Genomic DNA, 18,118 nt, shown 5'->3' with positions numbered 1-18,118 from the left:
AACACATATTTTCCATTCACATTATAACAGGAAAACCAAGGGTTTTTACAGGTTGAAAATGCTGTTTTGGCTCTCTTCCACTCTTCTGACAACTTCGGGACTCATTTATCATCTTCTACCCTTTCCTCGTCCCTCAGAGAACAGCAACAAGATGACAGATGAGGTTTCTCAGTGCACAAAAGCAAAATATGCCACTTAAAATTCTCATGATATAAAACAGAGTTAATTTTTTTGAAGTCAGTAAAAAGAAAAATCTATTTTTTCTTTAATGAAGTGTACAATTTGGGATAAACTTCATTAACAGCACAACACAGAACTCTGAAGAGAAGCAGCATTTTAAATATCAGAAAACAGGCTGAAAGAGAAGTGGTAGTGATTTCCCAGATTAATAATGCTTTTTATTAATAGTACTGCTTAAGATGACAGGTTCATTAAATCCAATTTATTAAGTGTCCACATAAATCTTTTTTTTTTTTTTTTTAATACTCCAGAGGACCCGATGTTTACAACTTCACATTTCATTGCTTTGAGCTATAAAACAGGAGCATGTAATAGCAAATATCCCTCTAGCATATTCAATTCCTAATTTGTGAAGTCAGAAGGAATACTAGGATTACCTAAGCTTGGCCTCCTGTACATCAGTTTTGGGCTTCCCTGATTTAATTACTGGTTCAGTCCAGTAACCGTGATATTTTCTTTAAGAGAAACATAAATGCTGCCGCTTCACAGAACACAACCAACAGTCAGCCAGCAGCGGCACTACTTCTTGAGTTTCTTTTGAGCAGCCTTCTTCTTGACCATCTGTAGCCTCTTCATGGCATTGAGCTGCGATTCCTGAGAAGTCGGGCCTTTCAGGGAGGCTGACTGATTGCCGGTATCTGCTGTGGTTTTGCTTGCACTGCCCCCACTGTTACCCGCAGTCCCGCTGTTGCCATTCCCACCGCTCACCTGGATGCTGGTGCTCGGTGTGGTACTGCTGGGACTAGGGAGCCCTACTTTGCTGACGTTGTCGCTGCTTACCGAACGGCTAAGAGTGGTTTTTCCGAGCGTCAAAGGCGGAGGAGGTTTCAGCTGTACAGGGCTTGTGCTGTTGTTACCTGAAGCTATTTTTGACCCGAGTCCTGTTTTGGAAGTTGCCAACCCTGACAAACCCACAGGTTTCTGGTTGTTTGAAGAAGCTGCAGGTTTCCCGCTGGCGCTCTGTGCTGTTGATCCCAGTTTGGTAGTTGATGGATTGGCAGAGGAGGTTTTGGCTGCAAAGGCAGCCCATCCTGTAAGGCCACTGGTTGCTGAAGAGGAAACACTTGTACTGGCTGTGTTCCCCGAAACTGCTGCTGAGGTCTAAAATAAAGAAATCATTCTTATTATAGTAGCATTTATTTGTCTAACACATCACAGCAGGAATAGATTGAGCCCGTTTCAGTTCTTTTCCCAGGAACACCCAGTGGACAATATTTTGTCACTGGTCACTACAGTTAAAAAGCATTAACAGGAAAAGGAAAGGATGCAGATGAAGATAACTTTAAATTTCCCAGCCAAATAAAACCAGTAATACCTTCCTCCAGCCCCCTTTTTCTTTTTAAAATAAAGCTAGCAGCTTATCATATGGCATTGGGATCCCCCAACTTTTTTCACAGCTGTTCCCATCCAGGCAGCACAACAGCAAATACAACTTCAAACACAGATTAATTGCTTTGATTCCGAGTTACAGATGTGTTTTCCTAGGTAAGGGTCATCATTTGTTAGATTTGTTATTTATCATGCTGCTTCTGGTTTACCACCCTTAACCAACTTGCAACGACATCTATTAAATAACTTGGGGAATTAGAAGCATGAGACAACATATATTAGCCTCCTAAATTAGATCTCACAACATCAGCTGGGTTTCCCCGTTACCATAACAAGAAGCCTTCTAACTAACAAAAAATACAAATGGTACTTGACCACAAAGAGCAAATCATCTTTTATAGAATTATGAGGATTCCTACTTGTATAAAATACCATTAAGAAATTCCTGGAATAAATTCTGTTCACTCTTTTAACATAAAAGTACAGTCAACAGCTGGATGTTTTAAGGAGTTGATTTTTTTTTTCCCAGCTCTTTTAGGGCTAATGCAAAATCACTGTGCTATGGTACCACCTGCAGTATAGCAGGCTTTCATTCATGGTTCCTGTGAGAAAAGATGGGTCTAACTTCAAAAAATATATGTAATCATGCAGTGGAATGTAAACTCTCCCTCTGAAAAATTTAAACTGCATTACCTTGACTTCTGTTCTCTTGAATGCCAGAAAAGTTGATGGGGTCTCAAGTTTCAACTTAATTTCTGGCTTCTTGACCAATGGATCTTTCACAGCTGGTGCAACTGAAACCACTGCTGGAGCGGGTTTTTGAGGTGGTTTTTGTGTCTTCTGAGCCTGTGTAGAAAAAAAACAGCAACAACAGCTAGTTATAGGCTCCATAATGTAGACTGTTTTAAGAAAAAACACTAGCATTATCATATTGCAGTCTAGCCTTTACAATTTCAAGCCGAAAAGTGCCTCAGAAGTAAGGTAACAGACTAGAATTGTGGAGAACATAGTGAATATGGTACTGGGGACAGAATTCAGTCAAAAAGCCCTACTGAACAGGATTTTCAATTTCACTGTGGGGAGAGAGGCAGTGTTGATGCTTAGGGAACAGGAAAGCACTGTGCCATCACAGAAAGAAGGCAAAGACAGGGTGAACTTGAGGAAGACATGGACATGATCCAGCAGTATCGGGATGCAGGCTGTAGAAATTCTAAGAATTTGCAAGTAAAATGGTAGATTTCTTTATTATTATTATTATTATTTTTATTAAAAAAAAAAGGATATGGGCATATGGAAGGAAAAATTTAAGTCACTGCAAAGGCTATCCTGTGCAATAATTGATCTCAAGCAAATACTCTGCTCAGTTCAGAGCCTGATGATAGTAGAATACTTTAGGTTCTCCAACATGCTTCCAAAGACATCTGCAGACTACAAGATATCCTCATGTATAAGAAATAACCTGCTCTGTTCAAATAGTGCTCATACTAGACAAAGAAATGACTCCTACCATTCTCTTCATCTGTCTGGTACAGCGGGCACAGTACCACACAAGTCGAGGATCATTCACTTCCTTGTCTGTCACCTGAGGTTTATGGCAATCCTGGTGGTAGAGATTATGGCACTCCTGACACTCCACTAGCTGATTCCCAGAAATAACTGTCATTTGCCTGCAGAGAAAATAGTTAAGAACAGATTATTGGAGAAAACACTTAAAGGATTATCCAATTGTTGCAAATGTTGCAAGGCTTAAGACGAAAACTAGAAATATTTTTACTTTCACAAATGTTTTGTGCCTGTGGCAAGTGAGCTACATCACCTTTTTTTTCCCCTGTGTGAATAATAAATATTTCAGAAATTTGGAGTTTTTAGATTTTCACACAAGAATTTACATTAAAAAGTCCAATATTATTAAACATGCATACCTGACACTTCTTGTTTTCCTTTTTGATTTTTATATTAGAAATTAAAGTCTCACCTGGTTTTCTTCACCTAGGGATTTGAGATACCTCACTGTTTACCAATTATGTGACTTCTTTATTATAGTAGCATCCAAAGGCCTAGCCTACATTTGGATAATTTTGTTGTAAACTGTAGAGCAATACAGATAAAGAACAAATAATTTTGCACTGACAAGCATGTAAGAATGCTTTCTGCTAAAGGATTTTAAAGCATCACCATCCAAAATACACTACTTTGCAGGTGTTTTATTAGCCATCCTTTTGGTCCCTACAGACAGACACTTGGGATTTGAGATAATACCAGAATCATGGAAAGATGAAACAGAGAGGATTAACTGTGCAGCACTGCCTTGGAGCAAACACGTAAGCTGGTGATGAGGACTTAATTTTGCGTGGGTCTCTGGTGAAAGTAATCACGCTATATAAATGACAAATTAGTGATGTACACATGACTAGAAGTATGTCTGTGAGTTAGCCAAATACCAGTTTCCTAATGATTTCTTCTTTCAGATGACAAATCAGGCTATTTAATTGCTAAGCTGCTTTTGCTCATATCCCTGAGGAGCAGGTACCCAGGTAACCATGGAAACTCTATTTGTAGATGGGTACAGAAAGGTAATTCCTTATTTCTTTATATAACAGGAAAATGAAGTCTGAAGGTATTGTCCATATGGACACTAGAATGTTTTCTAAACATTTTTTCTCTTTTAAATGGGCTATTTAAAAAAAACAAAGAAAGAAACATTTCTGAAATTCCAGGGCCTATCATTTTAGATGCAGGATATTTCAAAAGCCATTTTGTTTGTCTATTATTCCTAAATAAATGGGGTCAGAACAAAGCTGTGATGTTTTAACCCCATGTCTCAAGGGATGAGACTTACCTTATTTGAAACTTACAAAGATAATCCCAGACTAAATAAAAAAACCTGAACTGTTCATGCCTGGAATCAAGTTAAACCAGCCTTGTTTTTAAATGATAGCTGTGAAACAAACCTATCGACTTTTTACCTTCAGAAAACAAACAAGTATTCATAAAAATAAGGTTGTTCTTTCAATAACATTTTAAAAATACATACATACATATATATATATATATATATATATAAATATAAAGAAGTTCAGTATTATCTGCAAATTGTTGTAATATTACTTCATATAACTGAGAATCCTTGTAGCTGTTGAGCCCTGTTTTCCTATGATCTGCAAGCATTGAAGGGTGAAGTTATTTAAATATTCTCTCCTTCTTTGTGCCTACCTTGGTATAACAGAACAAGAAAAAATCACCATGGGCAAAGTTCAATACACCTGATAATTGTGCAAATACTTTTTACATTAAATGTTTCTCTGGGATTTGCTAATGTCTTTACTTTGGTTTCTACATCTATTAAAAAAAGGAATAGTTAAAATTCAAATGCACTCTTTTGCATTTGTGAACTCACAGCTGGGGTTTTGTTGTCAACTTGTCTTCTTAAGCAATATAAGACATTTGGCTAAGATTAAAAAGAGATCCCCATGCACTCTACCACTGGACATGGTGTTTTCATTCACAACTGTTCACACACAAATATTAAAAGCTGTCAGTTTCCAAATGCTATTCGTACCAGAGTTATTTTACAGAAGTATCTAGTGCTTTGTATATTTCATATGTACAGGGATGTCAGTATTTAGACTCAAGATGCACAGCCTCAGTAAGGGCTCCCATATTGACAGCTGAGAAGTAAGTAGTGGAATACAGTGGTAACAAATGTTGGATTTAGGAAGTATGAAGTGTGAGTGCTCTGAAAACAATCCTACCCAGCTTGAGCTGGAAATCAAGAACCAGAAGACATCAGTTCCAGCAGGTTTCACATAAAATGAAAACAAATCCCGAGTCTTGGATGACTGCTGCCATCCTTTTTCTATGGGTTGTTTTGTTCCTGCTGTGCTTCTCCCTTCCTCTGGCATCACCTTAATAGGAGCTATTTTATTAGTGCTATTGCAAGAAGGTAAAATTGAAAGATTTATTTCAGACTTCAAATGTTTGAACTGTTCTTCCTTTTTCAACGTCCATAATAAAAAGATTAAGAAATTGAACCAACACATGGGAATAAAGTGAAATCTCATCACTGCATAACTGGTTAACAGTATAATTAGCTGTAACAATGGAAATTTATCCTGTATGGACTGGATGCACCTCCTCATCTGCAAAACTGGAACAACCATGGAGATGACTGAAGAACAAAGTTAAACAGAACATGGCTTCCCAACTGGCTTAAGCTGAGCTAGAAAATAGTAATTAGTAATGCTACCAGGAATCTGGCCAGTCCCACCTTCTTCCTTGCCCTGGCCCCATGTTTTTGTATCCACATGTGTCAGCATAAGTATGCTCACTAAGCTGACTGAAATGTAAACCCACTGAAGAACCTGAGCGGAGAGCTGATCTAGAAGCTGATTCAGTTGATAACATGTTGGTGATACACCCCTAACTGGGACAAGGAAGGAGGTACAACTGGAAGAGCCAAACAGTTCCTTTTGGCAGCAGTGGGGATTTACGGGGATATAAATCATCTGTGAAACCAAATCCTGATTCAAGTTATTTGATCCCAGGGTGAATATTTGAAAGTGTATTTTTTAATATTTGTTAACATGAGATGTCTTGTTAAGAGAATGTTGCTATGATCCATTTTATAAGCCCTTGCTGAAAAGTGAAAAAGAACCCATCTTGATTGCAAGACTGAAGATATATTTACAGGGTTAACTGAAAAACATGGTCGTGTGTAAAGTAATGCCAAATTATTATGAAGATGGGAGCAACACATACAGAACTCATAACACCACCAAAAATACACTCAGAAGAGAACAGATTTTCTAGAATGTTGCTTGGTATTAGCTATTAATATTTGAACTTGTTTTCCAATACTTAAATCAGTATTTGTTATACTAGGTTTGATATCTTGTTTTTTTTTTTTTTATTTCTCATGTCCTCTTTCCCAAAAAAGAAAAGTAGCTTCTCGTTACAGGCTCAATTTTCAAGCAACCATTCTTGTTCATAAAGGGTGCTTAAATGTACTAATTTTGCATATGTGCTTAAGCGATTTCCAGAACAAAACCTACAGGTAGCATTAACTAAATAGTACACAGACAAAACCAAACAAACAGAAGCACAGACACAATTGCAATGAAGCAGTGTTGACTTACCTGCAAACAACACAGGCCAAACCCATTTCCATAGCAAAATCATCAGCACTGGTTTCCTCAAAGCTAGATAAGTCAGGCATGGATAAATCTTTACTCGTCTGAACTGTAATAGGAGAGGAACGAGCCTCTTGCTTCTCAAGCCTGGGCTTCTTTGGCATATCAGCTCCTTCCACAGTATCTGCTTTTACCTATCACAGACACAGAATGTAAAAACACAGAAACCTAATGGATCTTATTAAAATGAGAAAATGATTGGAACAATTAGCTTAGCAGTATAAGACAGGGTACTTTATACAGCACACCCAGAGCATGTTTTCTTTAGATACATTTTCTCCAAAATATTTATGACCTAGGAGCTCAAGTCCACTTTTTGTACTTCACCTCAAAATCCTCAAGAAATCCTCAGGAAACCCCCATTTCAGGTTGACACATTTTATTAACCTGTTATTATGGCTACATTTAAAACATTCACTTGTCCCAAGACCTATACTGAATTGCCTAAGTGACAACATGATTGGATAAGGCAGCTCCTAGGCTCATAGCTATGCACAATTACTGAGAGCTGAGTTACACAGATTACACAGAAAAAGGGAGTTTACATGTAAAACACTTCAAATTTGTTAGCGGAGTTATGTCAACAGGAAACAAAAATAAGACTCACTTTATCAGAAGATTTCTTTTCTGTTTCTTTCTTCACCTTTTCTGATGCAGTGGGCTTGCCATTGTTGTTGCCAGAAGGCAAACTAGAAGCAGCTTTAGGCTCTTGCTTACTGGAAATAGGTTTGGTAACAGATACTTTTGGTTGTTCTACTTCCTAAAAACAGAAACAAAAGTTGAAGGCAAGTTACTTGCAAGTTTGCAGTTAGTTACATCACAGTATCACACAATGCTGTTTACTCATACATTATTTTTTTTTTTTGTATAGCCAAAATTTTTTGGATATATCTTAAATCTTTTTATATCACAGCCACAAATTAATGTTTCAGCTGCAGTTAGTTACTAAACCACTCACCTTCCAGAGGAAAAGATGCTTCTTATCTAAAGACAGATCCTCTTTGGAACATTAATTATTTTTTTTTCTGTTTTTAAAATTCAAAGGGACAATGAACACAAAATTTAGGTAGTTCTGAAGACTGAATATATGCTGAAAACGTAAGTTGACATCTGATGTCACCAGATATCAATACTTCATTCCCTGATGAAGGAAAATCTTAATCTCAGTTCATATTCACCTACCAGGCTAATAATTTAGATCTCAACAGAAATCAATAGATCTTCTTCGTGATGCCTTCATGTGAGCAATGGATAATAAGTGAGCCTGTAAATGAGTGATTAATCACAGCAATGTGTATGAGAAAGGTATCCCTCCAGCTTGGTAAAAGTGAATAATTCTCTGCTGTGCGCTGGGATGAGCCCTGAGCTTAAGCCCCACAAAGCATACTGACTTTCTGTTGCATGCAATCAAACAGATTTCTTCCTCTGGCTGTCATAACCCCATGCTCCTTGCTCTGTTTTTGGACACCACTGTCAACCAGAAACTAATCCTACAGCCTGAGAATGCAGGGGAAGGAATTCTTGTACTTTTTTTTTTTTTCTCCATTTCTGAGCTTTGCGGTCCAGCTGATACTGGAGACACAAGGAAAAGAGGAGAACAAAAGATTTCTTTCTCTGGGCTGAGCCCCAGTCTCACCTGATGTTGGGTGACTGCCTGTTGAACTGTTATTAGAACTGGCTTTCCAACCCCATCTGCAGTATTGGGGCAGGCTGCACAGGGGAGAGGTGGAGTCCCCATCCCTGGGCATGCTTAAGAGATGGGTGGATGTGCCATTAACGGGTAGGGTTTAGGGACGGTACCCAGTACATCAGGTTGGTGGATGGGTTCCATCTTGAAGGTCTTTTCCAGCCCAGGTGATTCTGTGATTATGCTCCCACTTTAAACTACAAACCAACGTATGCTGTAGCAGTAATAGTGCCTTTTAGATGTTTTGGAACCATGTACATGCAGAAACACAATATTCCTAGTGTACCGGCATACGGACCATCATTACAACACCCCAGCTTGACTTGTTGGCATCTTAAGGGTGAACACGCCCTCATTATCCATATGGCAGTACATGGCAACAGTAGGATGTCCCTGCTTGATTATTTTCATATGCTAATCTCAGATTCAAATATTCTCTCTAGCAGGTGTTTAGTGATTTTCAGGAGATGAAAAATCATGCTTTTATATAGGATGGTGATGCTTTTGGCCAACAAATCATTTACACTTCAGACCATTTGGGATTTTTTTCACTCTCATATGACTTCATCAATAATATTGAGAAAAGAGATCCAGTTTTATCAGTAAACAGCTTTTCGTTTAATATTTATCTGTTTGCAAAAATGTCTGCATTTTAAAGAGCTTTTAACTTTGATCATAACTGGAAAAATATAATTTTGATTCACCTTTGATAGCTTGTACAATAGCTTATCATGAAAAATGCCAAAGCCAACATAGAAGTAAACACAAGAAGTACCATTACAAAGTCATGACACTCGCGCTGTAGTACGGAATAGCCCTTTTACAGATCTGGATATACCAAGAAGGTAAAGAGATCTTTTTTCATTAACTGCAATTAATTAAATGAATTATGTTGTATAAAACGGGAACAATAAATTATATAATGTTTAAATTCAAACATTTAAACATTATATAATTACTCTTAATTTTTCCTTAGTTGCTGATTCTCTTTTCAACTCTTCAGCTGTAAAAGGTGAACTAGGAATAGGTGAAGCTTTTACAAGGCATATAAAAATGACGCATGCTGTCTAATATTAATACCTTCTGAGATGGACGATAGCTTGAGTCTGTTCCTCTGGCCAAAGACTCATCAAGAAGCGCTTTCAGCTTTTCAGCAGAATCCTTACTCTTCGAATGCAAGAAGCCCAGGGCTTTCAGAAAAATAGGATCGAGCTCCAAGTTCACCGTAGCAGCCATAGTGTTGTCTTTGTAGGAAGGAAAAATAAAATAAAATAAAAAAAAGAACTTAATTCATACAGAGCATAAGTCAAACAGCATGTGGCTAACTATGTTGTGTAAGACTTTTTTTTTTTGTCCAAAATAAAATTATATTAAAACACAGCAAGGGTAATATGTGAATTAATTATCATTAGAAGATGACTGATTGTGAACTTAGCAGTTGCAGAACTTGACTTTGGCTTTATGTCTGAAGTGATGTCAGATTTCGTTCTTTGCAATGCCTGAGTTACAAAACCTAAACTCACCATCCTTACACAAATAGAGCAAGTATTCCTTATTCTTCATATTCCATACATGCAGAATATTGAAATGAATGCAAAATAAGCAAAAATTTCAAGAAAAGCCGTTACTACACTTCTTGTTTGAAGATGCATATACAGGGAGTTTTATCTAATTGTTCACTTAAGAACAAAGAAAAATCTGACAGAATAATTCACTTCTGAAACTTCTGAGAACAGCTCACTATAACATACAACATAGAAATATAAAATAGCTTGCATGCAATGTTATTTATTTACTAAAATCTGAAAAATATACGGTTGATTTTTAAATTTAGTTGGAACAGATCAAAAATACAAACTTAAGTTGTGACTTAGCCAAGTTCCCTTGTGACAGCCTAGGTTTTCATATCAAGAAACTAGCCAGAGCTCTAAGATACCACACTGCCTATGTCTACATCAATGCCTATGCCAATGGAATAAAGTGAGGAAAAGGATAGAATGAATTAAAAAAAATAAAAGGTTGCTTCATAGCAATAGTATCTTACACTCTGGAGCTTTGTCTGTCAATTTCTCTAAGAAAAGGTCTAAGGGGACTGCACTTGCATCAGAAATTCTCCCTACAAAGAAAGATGCTTGCTAACTTAATTGGTAATTAACAATCATAAACTTGAGGAGAAAAACACTGAAAGAGAAGTTTCCTGCTGTTTTCCAAAACAGATACGCATAATTCTTATTAATCCCTTCAAATCTCACTTTGTCAGGGTATTTCATTTCTTATACAATAATCCAGAAGATGTTCTTGAAAGAACTTTCATCAGTTCTGCTCAAAAGCAGTGCCTGGACATTTTTTTCAGCTGGAGCCTCCAAGGTTTTGACTGAAGAATTCCTTTTGATATTCCAGGCAGTGAACTTTTACCTCTCTGGCCAATGCACCAGCAGCAGCAGTCTGCTCCCTCAGCACTTGCCTAGAAGTCTCCAGGAACCTTTATCTCATGCTGGGCTTTCACGAGACACCAGAGAATCACTCTACTGAGATCATCAAGGAGTTCAACATACAGTAGACTTCATAGGGATTTTATCAATGGACCCAGCAGAGAGTTAAGAATCCTCTTCAAGAACCTGTTCTCTATTCCTTAATCTACTTGTCAAATCATTTTCCAGTGGCCGCAGAACTTCTACTAGAAAGTACTATACACCACTAACTGTTTTTCCACTGATCAAGCAGAGACTACAGTACATGCCCCATCAATACAACTCAGTCTCTCTCTGATGTTTACAAAAAGCAAAATCAGTGTGTGTGGAAAGCACGCTTTTTTTTTTTTTTACGCATATACCTCTATTAAAATTTCTGGCTGTTCCTGAGCTCTGTGGTTAAGCTACCTGTTCCATTTCTTTGCTCTGCGAATACGGCTTCCAAATTTCAGTACCACTGTCTTAAATTAGGACTGCTACACCCTCTATTGTACAAAAACTGTAGAATTAAGACACCAACTACAGAAAATTAGAAAAATTCCCCAATTACAAACAACAAAAAAACCACACAACCTTCAGCTACTTTTCTGAGGCTTCTTCTGGGAATATATATACGTACCTAAGGAAGATGTAGCCTCAACAGTCATTAGCAGCCAATTCAGTACGCTTGTAGAATTTAGAGAACAAGAGTAAGCAAGACAATTCCATTATCATCTTTTGGAAGGTAATGCTTCCCAAATTTATTTTGAGCACTAGCTTTTTAAAGACTTCTATTGTTAAGAAATGGTTGAAAACCAGATTTAAAAGTGTTCCTTGTACTTAGTTTTTCATCGGTGTATGAAATTGCAGCAATTCTTTCTCTGTTCTCAAGGGTAAATTATAATAACATCATAGGCCACCGCAATTATAACCAAAACATCTATAGAAATTTCTCATGAGAAGAGAGGGAACTGGGCTTATAAAACAGTTTAAATATGCCTTAATTTGAAATTTGGTATTCAGTTTAGGCAAATTTTTAAATTTGAAAATTATATTTATAAATTACAGATGGTAAGTGTATCTAATGGAAAGATGAACACACCAATAGCTGTCTTTAAAATGGAATAATTTGAAAAAAATGAATGGATAACAACTATCAAGGACTAACACTAGCGATTTCAAAAAATCTGCTTTGAAAGCAGCCTTTTCCAGTTATTTACAGACAAGATCAGTAGTTTGATATTTATAAAGCTCAGATCCAATTACACTCATTCATGCTTTCTTTCACAAACTGCTGGTGAAGTCAGTATATAGCAACGTAATAGTTTTGGAGCAAGTAAAATGGAGTGTTTTATTAATGATGCCATAGGTGATTCTGGGCAAGAGCACTCTGACTTCCTTGCTGAAGTGGAATCTTTGCACAGAAAATAATTAAAATGCTGTTTCGGAGAAAGCAATAGGAAAGAAGTGAATATGACACTTTGCATAGCAGTTTAATTATGCTGCTGCAACATCAGAGGGCTTCGTTAAAATCCTTGCACCCAGGGCAGACATGGTTTTGCACATGCAGCAGGAACTGAACAGAACACGTAGGCGACCTGCAGAGCAGGGTCAAGAGCTCGAACGCACCCTCTAGCAAGCAAGCATTACACCATTAGTCTAGCCCTTAAACCACCCTTCTCAACTTATGTCTCACTATCCTGTAAGAGGTGTTTGATGACAGATGGAGAAGACCAAATGTACAGCAACAACATCCTCCTGAGATATAAGAAACCCTTCTAGGATGGATAATCACTGAAAACCTTCCAGTGTGGACTACACTAAATAGTTCTACGGGAAAAGCTCTATGGGGAAAAATGGCAATTGAGTAGGTTGTTATTCTCAGTGTCTAGGAATATTTTAATCTCTCATTTCTAGACTGAGCTATTGTCTTATGCCAAAAATCACAGAAAATTAATTGAGCACTATACAGAATACATGGTCTTTCAACTTAACAGTGAACCTTTCCGGGGTATTACAGCCCTTTCCTTTGTCACCTACTGTTTTGCGTGCCTATACACGTATTATTCATCGTCACTTTCAGTTAAATGGATCCGACTACATGACATTTTGAGGTACGGTCATATTGCCTTATTTTCGTCAGTCTGTTCTGAACTCCTATTTCTATTATTTTCTAAGACAATTGAGCACACTTTTCCATTCATTTTGCAGCGGTATTTTCAAACCCACTCTTTGTAAACTCAGCTATATTTACGTTTTCCACTGACACTGATTGCTAAAAGGAGGACTTTCACTCACATCCTTTTCAGCTACCTTCAACACCTGCAGTAGTTAACTTAAAACCCAATAATACGGAGCAGCAGCACAAAATCCCTTTCAGTGTGCTACTCTGTGTTTATCAATAATTAATTTTACACGCCACCAAAACATCAATTCATCCTTCCTTCCCGCCCTTGGATTTTTCTGTTCCTCAGGAATTTCTTTCTTCCTGCAGAAATCTAACAACTGTGACAGTGGCAGGTTTTGCATATTCACCAGCAATATTTTTTCAGATCACTCTCACATTTAATGCAGCTCTTGATGAAGTAGATCAAGGAAAGCAGGAAAAACTGAACTTCTATCTTCGGTTTTTGTTTCAGTATCTTAATCAGGATTTGATTCATGACAACATAATTTCACAGTCATCTCCCACGAGGGAGATTTCAAAACTCACACACTTTAGCAGTCCAGACAACTGTATTAATCAGAACACTTGGGTTAATCAGTTCTTATTTGTGTGACACCTTATCCAAAGAATTTTAGAAGGCTGGAATAAAGTCTTCCATTATGGAGTTAGTAGCACAGTGATCTTTCATTTTATATTCTATTCTACAGTGTGTTTTATATCGTACTTTTAAATTAATATTTCAATTTATCACAGTAACCTGCTTGTCTGACATTTCTATGATTACACCATTGCCTTATATTTACTGCTTCCTACTTCTCATAAACGATACTTCAGTTAAGAAACAGAGAATGACATGGGTTTGGCTGGGTTGGAGTTAATTTTTTTTGGTAGAGGCTCTTGTGACGCCGTGTTGTGGATTTTTGATTAAAATAGCGGTGATAACACACCGATGTTTTTAGTTGTTGCACAGCACTGCTCACCCAGAGCCAAGAGCTGTTCAGCTCCTTGCGCTGCCCTGCCAGCGAGGGGCTGGGGTGCAGCAGGAGCAGCTGGCCAAGGCTGATCAAAGGGATGTCCCTTGCCACGTGGTGCCACACTCAGCAGTAACAGTTGGCATAAAGAAGCAAGAAGGAGGGGATGTTCAGAGTGACCGTGTTTGTCTTCCTAAGAAGCCGTTTCCCTTGATGAGCTCTGCTTTCCTGCAAGTGGCTGAGCACCTGCCAGCTGATGGGGAGTAGCGAATGAGTTCCTTGTTTTGCTTTGCTTGCGTGCTCGGCTTTTGCTTTATCTAGTGAACTATCCTTAACTCAACCCGTGACTTCGTGCACTCCTACCTCTCTGATTCTCTCCCCGATCCCACCTGGGGAGAGCAAGCGAGCAGCTGGGTGGTGCTCAGCTGCCTGCTGGGCTAAAGCACAAAATGGCATCAATCCTTCTGCTTGGAAGGGGACCGATGGGGCCACCCTGTGCAGCCCCCTGCTCTAAGCACTTCCAATAATGAATTCAGACCAGCTCACTCAAGACATTGGCTTCCTTCATGGTCCTTCCATGGGTGGAAGGAGTGAGGCTGGCCAGCCTGTAGTCCTCTGAATTGTCCTTCTTGCCCTTTTTGCTAATGAATACAAGATTTGCCTTGCTCCAGTCTTAGGGAACCTTCCCCAGTCTCATGACTTTTCCAAGACAACAGTGAGTGGCTTCATTATGCTACCACCCGCTCTCAGCACCCCTTAGTGCAGTCCATCCAGGTGCACGGACCTGTCAGGCAATCAGCCCACACTACAATCCTCTCGTAGTTCCTCTTTTCCTTGAACCCTGCCTTGCTACAGAAAGGCCTGGGAGGCCACACTGTAGTCTGGGGCACAGCTGACATTGATGCCTCTGCCTCACCTAAGTCTGCTGTCAGTGAGTCACCCACCCCGTTCAGCAGCTGCACCGTATTTAACTTGTGCATTCTTTTCCTGACAATCACACAAAAGCATCTTGTTGCCATTAATATTTCTTCCTAGTTTTGAATCTAGTTTAGCTTTGGCCTTCCTAGTACCATCCTCAAACACCTCAGCAAAATTTTTATATTCCTCCTTTGCAGCCTGTCTCCACACTCACCTCCTGTGAATTTCCCTTTTTGCACCAGGGCTCCCTGTTCAATAAAGTTCTTCTGTTGTATCTTCCCTTTCTACAAACAGCTTTTGCTCTCCAGGATAGTTCTGCTGCCACAAGAACCAATTTTATCAGAGCATTTATTCAAGTAGATGAGACACCCATACCTGTGGGACTGAAATACACTCATCTCTGCTACCATGAGGCTTCAATACAGAAACAGCCTTGAGGATGCTGCTTAAACGGATGCCACTGCTCACTGATTCAAATTGCTGGCATAATGGTTATATCTATATTATTGTCTTTGCCTTTTCCTGTATCTCTGCTCACCGAGCCTCAGCAGGTGCACAGAGACCCATGATCCCGGTGGCAGAGCCCAACTTTGGCTACAGCCCAACCTCTGAGCGGCTTCCACCGAAGCCCCAGCACCATAAACTTCTCCCTCACGTTCCCTTGATGAAAGAAATGGATCTCCCCGATCCCCAGCGCCTCAAACCGCACCGTTTAACAGAATAAACCCTCCCCCCCCCCACATACAGCTGAGGCGCCTACCCCACAGCGCCCGCACCCCCATCCTACCTGCCGGGCCCCGCGGCCGGTCCAGCAGCAATTATAGACACCCCCCTTCTTCTCCTCCTTCTCCAGAGTCCTTGTGACACCCCCAAAAAACGGGAGGACCCCCCAAAAAAAAGAGAATGAGGGAGGCCGGGGCGGAGTGCGTGTGCGGGCGCCCCCTCAGCACCTCCCCTCCCCCCGCCCTCCCGTCAGAGCGCAGGGCCCGCTGCGCGCGCAGCGCGGGGAGGCGGGAAGGGGCGGGAACGCGCCTGAGGAGGAGGAGAGGGCGGGCACCTAATGGCGGCGCCTGAGGTGGGCTGAGGGGGGCGGCTTATACGGGTTAAATACACACGTTAAATACAATGGTGGCCTTAAATACACAGCAAAGGCAAATTTAGCTCTGCTTCCTTAGCCTTCTCCCTTAAGTGCGTTGCGTTAAGCTGAACCCTTGCTGGAGAAAAACGTGTTTTTTAAGTTACTCGTGGTGCTGAATGTTCCTCAGACGTTCGCGTGTTTATTAAAAACGTTTTACCATGTGGTAATAATTAAATAAACGAGATTTTTTTTCAGTAATGAAACGTTTGTGGGTTTGTTTACTCTTCGTTTTCCTGGGGAACATAATTTGAAGCCAGCACTTTATTGTATTGCTAACATGGAAGCAGAGTGAAACTAATTTAACTGCTATTTAACACACGTTAAAAGGGAGGAGAGAATAATAACAGTATAATTAGCGACAAGTATGCTTGCTTAATACTTACTATTTTTAAATGCTAAAGGTGATTCTTATGCAAAGGTAGACTATTATTTCTCTTATCTATAGGTGATGTCGCAAAACCCATTATTGCATTCAGCTGATTTCTCCCTTCTCTTTTAACAGTGGCTGCTGTAAATAAGGCCAGTATAGAACAGAAATCCATCTTTTCTCACACAATTTACAGTCCAATCAGAGAAGGAAAAGTGGCAGGAGAAACTATTATCCAGTCAGTGACCAGCGTGATGTCTTGTAGGTTTTGTAAGTACCACGTTTTGTTTTATTGTGTCTGTGGATGCTTCTGTCTTAATAAGCTGCTAGTGGATTTATAAATGTAATGTACAGGTGGTTGGTGCGTGAAAGTAAGTGGGAACAGGCAGCCAGGTGGGTTAGCAAGTCCTTCAGAGGTAAAGTTGTACCTAAACTGACAAGGAAGATACTCTACAGAGCTAAAATAGTGCAGATAAACATCTCAGAAACAAAATAACATAGGAAACAAGGCTTTTATAAATGTCTGTGCTTAGCGACAAGATGTTAGGAGGAATTCTCTAAAAGAAAAGATGTGAGGGGGTGGGATATGGCAGCGTAGGAGTCTACAGTTCTCTGAAGTGACTGTGCAGAAGGCCTTGCATATATTCTCACAAGAAACAATTTAAGGAAACGCAGGTAAAGTCACAGGACTCCAGACAGATTTATTTGGGTTTACGTCTTGTGGGAGACTCATCTGGAATAAAATTTAGCCTGATTTTATTCATAAGACTGGACTTCATAACAAAAATCTTTTAAGAAAAATGTTTTCTTAGGGTTGTTTTAGTACAGATTTCCTGCATGATGTTGAGCTACAAGCTGGTTATCCTCCAGGTTTTTTGCTTGTCCGATGGAAATACGTGACAATCCCACTTACAAGGCTATTGGGAAGAAAGTCTGAGACATTCAGTTACTGTTGTGATGATGGGACGTAGAAGTTTTTACAGTAACAAGCTATATAAATAAATTGGAACTTATACGTGTTTATGGTAAGCATCTGCTAGCGTCATGTAGAGCCGAATGTGAGAATGGACTAGGGCAGGCTTTGATGGTTAGATTCTTGAGTGCTTCATGCAGTTCAGCTGCCTGTGTGGCAAAGCTTGTTTCCAGGACAGAATTGTGGTTCCTGGTGCTGGCTAATGTGAATGCTGACAGTTTTGACGATTGCCTAAGCATCTCTGTTCTAATATTTTAAAAATGCTGCTTTCATCTTGGTAATTCTAGAAAATATTTAATGGAGACAGGAAATTTTCCATTTGAACCCCATAATAGAAGATGTAGGCCCTCTAACAAGCAGGTGGCTTGTCTTTGGTTACTCTATATCTGAGGCTGAAAAAGAAAATTTACTAGGTAAACGTTTGAGGTAGTCAGTGAGTGATCTTTTTTGTGATTTTTTTGATGTCTAGAAAACTAAGAGCAAGAGAAACTTCTGAATTAGGCTAAATCTTTTAACTTTAAAAATGAATTAAAAATATTTCTAAGTTACCAAGCTAGGTGTGTTATTTGGCAGTTGCAGAGAGCGTGTGACAGTCCAGAAATTACACTGTCCATCTTCAGCTAAGCGTTTTGTGGAAAATACGGGAACTTTTAGCACTGCTTTCTGAAGCTGGTAGAAAGAGACAACTG

General features: G+C 39.2%; 2 protein-coding genes across 3 annotated transcripts in view; one reads left to right on the top strand and one right to left on the bottom strand.

Annotated features, from left to right (window-relative positions):
* Positions 1-360: 360 nt before the first annotated feature.
* On the bottom strand, positions 361-15,875 carry INTS12 (integrator complex subunit 12). The gene is made up of 7 exons (XM_032186618.1): positions 15,739-15,875; positions 9,526-9,689; positions 7,366-7,518; positions 6,705-6,892; positions 3,077-3,236; positions 2,263-2,415; positions 361-1,341 (listed from the first exon to the last, which is right to left on the bottom strand). Exons 2-7 carry the CDS (start codon positions 9,679-9,681, stop codon positions 760-762), a joined length of 1,392 nt encoding a protein of 463 aa, XP_032042509.1. The 5' UTR covers positions 9,682-9,689; positions 15,739-15,875; the 3' UTR covers positions 361-759.
* Positions 15,876-15,977: 102 nt separating this feature from the next.
* GSTCD (glutathione S-transferase C-terminal domain containing) overlaps positions 15,978-18,118 on the top strand; it is a 69,553-nt gene continuing 67,412 nt past the window's right edge. For both annotated transcript variants that reach the window (XM_032187496.1, XM_032187497.1), the window contains exons 1-2: positions 15,978-16,026; positions 16,592-16,726. The gene's annotated coding sequence lies outside the window, so the exon portion shown is untranslated. The remainder of the gene's footprint in view (positions 16,027-16,591; positions 16,727-18,118) is intronic.

Source organism: Aythya fuligula, chromosome 4 (genome assembly GCF_009819795.1).
Source record: "Aythya fuligula isolate bAytFul2 chromosome 4, bAytFul2.pri, whole genome shotgun sequence".
Lineage (NCBI taxonomy): Eukaryota > Metazoa > Chordata > Aves > Anseriformes > Anatidae > Aythya > Aythya fuligula.
Note: the sequence above shows the minus strand (reverse complement) of the source record. Positions and strands in the feature narration are given on the sequence as shown.

Excerpts from the sequence above, each read along its gene's own strand:
- INTS12 (XM_032186618.1), bottom strand. The coding sequence starts at position 9,681 with ATGGCTGCTACGGTGAACTTGGAGCTCGATCCTATTTTTCTGAAAGCC. Across the intron at positions 2,416-3,076 it reads CCAGACAGATGAAGAGAATG|GCTCAGAAGACACAAAAACC; the intron begins GTAGGAGTCATT and ends TTTTCTACACAG. Across the intron at positions 1,342-2,262 it reads TCAAGAGAACAGAAGTCAAG|ACCTCAGCAGCAGTTTCGGG; the intron begins GTAATGCAGTTT and ends TCTTTATTTTAG.